The 8,237-nt window shown below is 38.7% G+C and overlaps 2 protein-coding genes across 2 annotated transcripts; both read right to left on the bottom strand.

Moving 5' to 3' along the window:
- Positions 1 to 2,838: 2,838 nt before the first annotated feature.
- Positions 2,839 to 3,773, bottom strand: LOC117240327. The gene is made up of 3 exons (XM_033506307.1): positions 3,472 to 3,773; positions 3,218 to 3,232; positions 2,839 to 3,128 (listed from the first exon to the last, which is right to left on the bottom strand). The coding sequence occupies exons 1-3, from the start codon at positions 3,740 to 3,742 to the stop codon at positions 2,974 to 2,976; spliced, it is 441 nt and encodes a 146-aa protein (XP_033362198.1). The 5' UTR covers positions 3,743 to 3,773; the 3' UTR covers positions 2,839 to 2,973.
- Positions 3,774 to 4,345: 572 nt separating this feature from the next.
- LOC117240326 lies at positions 4,346 to 4,834 on the bottom strand. The gene has a single exon (XM_033506306.1). It carries the CDS (start codon positions 4,832 to 4,834, stop codon positions 4,346 to 4,348), a length of 489 nt encoding a protein of 162 aa, XP_033362197.1.
- Between the last annotated feature and the right edge of the window lie 3,403 nt (positions 4,835 to 8,237).

Here is an 8,237-nt window from a genome sequence, read left to right as displayed (position 1 = left end):
GACATTCCGGCCACCAAGGAGGAAATCAGGAACACCCTGGCGAAGGAGGGTGGTTGCAAGACGGAAGACGTCCAACTGGGAGAGATCCGCTTGGCTCGAAGCGGTTTTGGATCTGTGTGGATACCAGGGCAGGGAGGGAACTGGCTCAGGCTGGGGAGGTCGCCATAGAATAGTCGATAGCGAAGGTCAAAGCCATCAAGCGGAGACTTTTGCAATGCTACAGATTCCTGGAGATTGTGTGCATAAGCAAGACATGCGCCTCCAAGGAGGATATGGGACACCTGTGCTACAGATGCGGTGACTCGGGATACCAAGACAAAAGATGCATTGCCGTGAACCCGACGTGTCTGCTGTGCGAGGCTCTAAGGGCACCATTGGTACACAGGATGGGGAGATCGGCCTTCGCTCCCCCCCTCCACGCCGAAGAAGGAAACACGAGGAACCACCCGCGGATCTGCGGTCGCAAGTGGCAACAAAGAAGGCTGGTCGCCGCAGGGAACCCCCGACTCTAAGCACGCGAGCAAGGAGGCTGGCGCGGAGGAAGCCATGGGAGCAATCACTTAAGAGAATTAAGAGAATGTGCATCCTTCAGACCAACTTGGACAAGACAGGCGCAAGACCTGCTCTACCAAACCATCCAGGAGAGCACGGTCGCTCGAGTGGTAGTAACAGAACCATACGGAGTTCTGGATGCTCCGGACTTGGCCGGAGACACGGAAGAAATGATCGCTGTCACCATGACATCAGCACTTAACGATATTCGATGGGAAAGTTGCTCAAGATCTAACAAGTCCCAAGTCCAGCTCAATGTACATAATTCGTCATAAAAATACGAAAGATTTCGGTAATACTGGAGAAAATATGAAACAAAATTATAAATATGGTCTTTCAGCATTTATTATTATTAAAATTTATGAAATTTTTTTACATTTAGATTGCGACTTATGTTTGCGAATGGAGCTTTAGACTAAAAATAGAGGAATTAGGAATAACCCGGAAAATAAACAGAAGAGACAAGATAAGAAGCTAAGGATTTAAGATTAATTTAGGGTCCAGTTTGTTTGAATCATTGATAAACTCGCATGAGGATTTGGGTAGAATAATAATGGCAATATCGCCCGAAAATTTTTTGAATATCCAGATACAACATCAGAAATTACCGGAGTAGATATAGGAACTTTACAAAAAAATTTCGGACAATATCAAATGCACTTTTTTGCTATTTTTCAGTGAATGCAGAAAAATCTGACATACTTGAATAGTCCCGTGTAAAAATTTATATGTTTATGTAAAAAAAAGATTTTTTTCACAAAAAATGTCTCAAACCAAAAAATTGGGAAAAGAATTAATGGGAGTGCTAGGTAATTAATAATTTCAATAATAACCCTGAAAATTTTGGAAAAGGTTATAATGGAAGAACGAAACGAGCTACGGCAGAGAGGGAAAGAAGGTCAATTTTGCTTAAAATTTCGAATATAGCAGTTTCCCTTAACAAGATCAAATTGGATGTCGGTACAAAAGCATCAGTTTCTTGCTTATATTAATTTGTAATTTCCAAATTATTTTTATTACGCGGTGTGGAAAGCTCTCTTTTTCGAGCTTAAGGAAAGAAATCCAGCCAGAATGCGTTCAATGCCCTCTCTAAATCTTTGAATACCTAATCTACCTAATCACTCACGTCTCTTGCCCAAGAGATATATGATGAATTTTGTAATTGCATGTATCGTTGAATGTTTAAATTTTAAAGTTATGTTAATGTTATGAATGTTAAAGTTATGTTAACGTTATGAATGTTAAAGTATAAAGCCAAATTGGGTGAGCGGAATTAGGTTATTTTCAATGTATATAGTGTTATTTATCATAGATTCGGATACTTTATTAATGTTGCGTAAGAGTCTAATTGATCGGTATAGCTGGCAGGATCACTGTTGCTTTTCCTTCTTTTTTTAATGCTACTGCCTTTCTAGTTTTCCAGAATCGAGAAGTAGTTGGCGTTTAGTCAATTGTTAAATATTATACTGCAGGAGTAGATGTGTGAAAAATGTGTAAATGTGGTAGGTAGGTTCTTTTAAATCTATCCTACCAAATTCGATAATCTTTTTTTATTGCTCATTTTTGAAGGTTAGTTCTAACTAATTTTAATTTGTGGAAATGTTAGATAGGATTAAATCTGGCTCGTCAACTGCGTATGCGTTGCTTCCGTTTGTTCGTTGTTTGTGCGATTATGCTTGTTACTTGATATATTCTTATGTGGCTATTTTGTATATGGACTGTTTGAATGCGTGCTCTTAGTATAGACGATTAGTTTATGACTTCCCAAATTAGCCTTTTTAGGCCCTTTATTTGGAGATACTCACGAGGTTTCGTCTATGTAACGCGGAGCGTGCCCATGCGGCTCAACAGTCACGTACCCCCAAGCAGACCCTGACCGTTTTACCCATTCGGTATATGCTGAATATTTCAGTTGAAATTCAGGTGTCTTTGCCAATATCCTAAGCTTTCTCCTTATACTTTATAGCCATCCAGACAATAACTGTTATTTCTCTATGTTCGTATGTTTAGTTTCTCGTGGTTATCAATAATGATTATCTTATTGTCTTCGTTGAATTGTGTGACGGTACATGTCGGCTTTCATGAGTTCCTATTTGTATCCGTTCTGGTTGTGTCAGAGTATATCACTTATGTTGTGGTTTTTTGGGCGGAAGACGCACTTAATCGATGGTGAAAGTTCTTTGGGTTTTTATTTGGATATGTTTTCCATTCTACTTTTCCAGTAGTTTCTTATGAAGTTGTGGAAAGCTTTCCTAATTTCGTATTCACTCTCTTTGTTTCTCTGCTGTTCTTTTTCTTTTCCAGCAACGCTAGTAATTTTTCACCGTTGCGTTTGATCTTTTATTTTAATGTACTAATTCTTTGTAGGATGATTGGTTCCCCATGTTACTATCCTTTTTTCTTGTTTTTATCTTTTGTGCTTTAGATGATTTCTATAGGTATGATTTCTATAGGTAATCCGGGTATGGAATTTGATCTTTTCATGTTTTCGCTTGATTTCAAGAGTATTTTCATGCACTGTATTACTTCCACTTCGTTTAATTCTTCTGTTATCCGTTTAGTCATTGGTGTTAATCCTATGTGAGAAAACATTTGCGTTATAAAAACTAGGACTTTATTTGAATATAACAGAATTTTTGGTCAAAATCCAGGAAAACGTATTTACTTTTGCTACGTTTATGTAGTATCATGGAGAAAAGGCCTGTGGTGGTACTCGATAGCAAATACCACCACTTGACGCTAACTAGTGTCGGACGACGGCAGCGCAGTGGTTAGCGCCATAGGTTGCGAACGTTCGGAAACCGGGTTCGAATCCCGGCGACCGGAGTCCGATTTTTCTTCCACAATACAAAAAATGAGAAAAAAGCGTACCCAGCAGCGGCATCTACAGCGCTAAGCAGCTCACGATACTACATTTATGACTCCTTTCATATTCTTGCACGGTGTAGTATTTTTCGAAGCAATTGCGTGTATGCAGGGCCGGTTTAACCAAACGAGTGGCATAATAGTACATCGATTCTCTTCTTCTACCTTTGATTTTCCGATTGCAATATACCACACGATCTTTACTTCCTTCTGTATCATCTCGCCGAATGACATGTAAAAGGCCGTTTAGTCTTTCTGCTGTTCCAGAAGTTAATGAAGTATTCTTGGGGTCGGCGTCACGAAAATGCCCAATTAATTGACCCATCAAGCGACGTACGAATTGCAAATGCGTTACTTTGTTTTTTTCTTTTTCTCCTGGTTTGCGTTATTTAATAAGTAAGAATTTATTGTTGATCTTTCCAATCCGCAAAAAAGTAATTTCCGCCACCATTTTTGGGACTTTCGTATAAAACAGTATGTAGCTGTATACTGGTCTGCTTTGTCGACACCGCCTATATATTTGTAGCGGCACTCGACGACGGAACTCCTTCCGACAGCGGACTCCTTCGCGACACAAAGCGTTATACCATGAAAGTGTAAGGCCGACATGCCTAATGTACCATCGATATACCTACGGTCCTTCCGTCGAATATTTGGAAGAAGACGTACGTGGCAACGGTCTCGAACACCTAACGAACGCGTGCGTAGTGTGGATATCGAAGGGGAAGAAAAGAAAAGAATCTGTCCAAAGATTCATTAGGTCTTGAGCAGCGAAGTACGAAGGGTCCAGTGTAACAGCGAAGCAAACATAGTGGAAAAACATGGAGCGTTGATTGTAGACTGTTGGTTATTAAATAAACTATATTGCTGAATATCTAGAGCATTTCTTGAGCACTTGCATATTAAACCACCTCATATTTATTGTAATTTATCCGACATTTGGCTTCACTATATTGGTTCCTTCTCTTCGTGTACTTTTAGTGATGTTTTTCATAGTTGTGGTAGTACAAGTGCTACAACATTGATTCGTTTGTCTCTCCAAGCCAGTAGTAATATGTCTGCGTCTGTAGGCAACGATATCATTTTCCGCAATTTTTCGATTTTTGATATTATTCGGAATAAATTTTCCATTAGTTTGAATAGGTCCAGTTATGTGACATTTCGTGCTTAATAATGCATCAGCCAAGGGAATACAAATAAAATAATGGTCGGTATAAATATGGTATCCTGCAGCTTCAGGGTTTGATTGTGATAAGTTTTGGCACAACTGTAAAACTATTCTTGTACTTATTGGGAGATTAGGTCTGACTAATTTCTCAGTCGTGAAAATGCCATAACATGGCAAAATGGTTTGTATGTAACCAATATTGGTATCCGCAATGAACATAAATTTAGTTTTTGTGCTTTTGTGCTTCATTTGTTATATCATTTACACGAAGCATCCAAAATATTTGTAAAAGTCGGTCTTTTCTAACGGACAAAACACAAGATTCATTGCAAACAAAATTAATCGAATCTATATCAAAACTCTTAGAAGTCCTTTTACATGCAAATGAATATGCAACAAAATATTAAAGTTAGAATTATTATAAGGAAATAATATAGAAATAATATAAGGAAATATATATAATATTATAAGGAAATTTTATTGTATTATGTATGATCCATTTTGTTCTAACTGTAGAATAAAAAATAGAATAAGAAGATATGTAGAAATAACTGTAGAACAAAGTAGATCAGACATAATAGAAACTTTTTGGATAACCTAATACAACCTAATCTGTATTCTGTTGATGATATAGTCATCAGCCGTTTTGTAACTATATAAGTGTACGTTTCGTTCTGAATAAAGCATATCTTAAACCTTTCTTTGCATCTTGAAAGATAAAAGGTAAAAAAAGCGATATATCATGCTTTAAAAAAAGGCAACAGTGTTAAAGGCATTGCATATGACTTATATCATGTCAATAAATGTTTAGGAAAAATACAGTATAAAAGAAGATTTGATTGTACGGGAGTGCCTTTCATCCCTGTCGTTGATATAGCAAAACGTAGGAGAAGTTGTGAAGTTGCTAAGTAAGCTTTATGATTTTGTTTAGGTAGCATTAATGCGAAAAATTCGTACCGATAATTAATAATTTTGGGTTTCAATGAACATGATGCTTTAGGGAGAAGCTTTGTAAAATTGTAAATCTTGTTTCAACGTAACTTCGAAAAGCAGAAATCGATGTTAAAATCATTGTTTGTGTCCAAGATAGCAAAAAATAAAAGCTATTTAATCTCATAAATGTAACGTTGAAGCGTTCTCGTTTATTCAATGACCTCGTCTTATGAAAATCTGGTAGCTGAATTGAGATCTTGCTATTAGATATGTGTATATAAATAACGAAATTATAATTCTTTCCAAAGATATACTACAAACTGGAGAACTCGATAAATCTTCTAGCACACCGAATTTATTAGACCGCTTAACAGATAATCAATGATTTTAATCTTAATCTTCGGTGATTGTTTTTATCGATGCCACGTCAGCCGTGGCGGCGAGTCCTTTCGTCGATAGTCGGGTTGTTGTGTCGAGGAGCCCTTTGTTGCAAGGGTCTTGCACATCGGCCACTACAAAACGCCATTTGGAAGCTCGGCGTAGCGATAAATTGAGGGGAACTGTAACGGTACCGTATGTCGCGATCCGCGTTCCGTTGGCCGCGAACAGTTCGTAGTCGGTTTTGTTCGTGTGTCCGCGGATCTTACTGCGCGGATAAACACAAGTGTCAGCACCGGTGTCCACTAAATACGAGGTGAAAATATTTCAAGACAGGAATTTTTATTCCAATTAGCTACGGAACTCGCGGTTGAGTATACAGAATCGTGGGAAGAAAATCATGCTATAAAACTATCAACAAGTTCAGATACATTATCACGAAAAACTTGTTAAGTAAGAAATTGTAAAGTTTACAAAACTACAGATTTGAAAATCTGTTCAACATGCGGGAAATATGTATGCGGCAAATGTACATTTGATAATAAGATAATTTGTAAAAAATGCAGCGGAGTTGAATAAGATATCTCTATATAAATTAAAGTGTAATTTTATTTAAGTCTATAATTGAAATTAAATAAAAGTGAATTTGGACGATATTTTCTGACAGATCATCATTTTATATACATTCGGTTATAAATTAACCATTATTTAAGTTAAATTATAAAAACAATTACTTTTTAAATCAGCGGTCATTTTAACCGCGCCTGGTAGGAATAGGTAACACGAAATGTCGGTAGGTTTAGTGTTAAATCTATCGATTGTAACTAAGATTATCTTCTAGTTATTATTCATTATAACTAACGCATCTGCATATGGATGGCGAGCACGAACTCACGTTGTTATTTTCAACAGGAAATTTATCTGTTGAAGATATCGTTTCCATTGCTCGTTCAATGAGACCGAGGTCTATGGCAAAGTACCTTAGTGGTACTGTTGAAGTCGCCCTTGGTTTAGTAAGATTCTATTTTCTGTAAGACACGCCATGTCTTTCATTCTTCCGCTCTCGATTCTACCGTTTGTACCGTTTACGAACTATATGTGGTTGTACGTTCTTTCTCTTTAATATGGTCTATACGGTATTATTGCTGACATCCTCCTCCGCGGCAATAATCCGGGTGATTAGCGTATGGTTTTCTTCAATACGCTGTAATATCCTGTCCTCAAAGTTCGGATCGTCTTGTTGTATGCGATCGGGAGATTGCGTGGATTCTGACTGGATGGTAGAAGCTGAGTGCAATCGATGGTGTTGGTTGGATGTCCCCCTCTGGTTAGCTTAATACCTTGATAATCTTATAAGATTTATATATGTCGGAGAAGGGTCAGGAATAAGGGCATTGTGGGCATTTGATGAATCTTCATTGAAATCGGCCATCGTCGTGTTATAACGAAGGTACGGTCTGTTAATACGAGTATGGATGCTACCGACTCCGCAATCAATCGCGGCGGTTGGACACTCGCGATACTAGTGATGTTGGTCTTAGGGTCAATAACGAATCCGCGGACAACGGGAAGGTAGATGTACGTGCTCACAAAAATCTAAGTCGGACTCTTTGCGAAAACGTGGAATATCCACCGAGCGTACAGACTCTACGAGACTCGCTAATACGACCTCACGAGAGAATGACTCTCCGTCGCGATGATGCTGCAGAGGAAAACTATGATGGGGTGTGTCTGAAGGCACAAGATCATCGGATTCGTCGAGGGTAACCTTCGTTCAGAAGGTGAGGGAATTTGGCGTTGCTGCTAATTGGTCAATCTCCATATCGGTGGTTAGAAAAAGATGCTAGCCGCCCTCGAGGGAAAGTTGCTAGTGGGAGACGCCGTTCGTTGAAAAATGGGTCTCTCCTATCTTCCCGTAGCTGGGACAAAGACTGTTTGTTTGAAGGACTTTAGTCAACTAAATTCTAAGATTTATGACGGGCCCTCAGGCTAGCTGAACATCTACTCCGGAGACGCAATTGACATCTGGCAATCATTTTACTCGAAGAATAGGGTCTGCGTGTGGCGAGCCACGGGACAGAAACCGTTGGAATGTTTACTGTCGCGTGTCGCCACGAATATTTCCTTTAAGGAGAGCTATAGAATTACTCCATACCTTTGCTCCGGCAAAGCGTTCATCCATTGAACGCGGCTACGTTCGGCGACTGACTGTCGCCTTGAGCCCAAGCTCATTATCACAACTCTCGAACAATTACAATCGGATTGAATAACTACAATTGTTCAATTACAGCTATAGTAGACTCTAGGTTACAATGTTGCGGGATTATCCAAAATTCCAAAG

This window comes from Bombus vosnesenskii, unplaced genomic scaffold, assembly GCF_011952255.1.
Source record: "Bombus vosnesenskii isolate JDL3184/JDL3185 unplaced genomic scaffold, Bvos_JDL3184-5_v1.1 scf7180000014617, whole genome shotgun sequence".
NCBI classification, from domain to species: Eukaryota; Metazoa; Arthropoda; class Insecta; order Hymenoptera; family Apidae; genus Bombus; species Bombus vosnesenskii.
The sequence above is the reverse complement of the archived record's forward strand: the minus strand, read 5'-3'. Positions and strand labels throughout refer to the sequence as shown.

What these genes read in the sequence shown, in the direction of transcription:
- LOC117240326 (XM_033506306.1), bottom strand. Translation starts at nt 4,834, where the DNA reads ATGAAGCACAAAAGCACAAAAACTAAATTTATGTTCATTGCGGATACC.
- LOC117240327 (XM_033506307.1), bottom strand. Translation starts at nt 3,742, where the DNA reads ATGGGTCAATTAATTGGGCATTTTCGTGACGCCGACCCCAAGAATACT.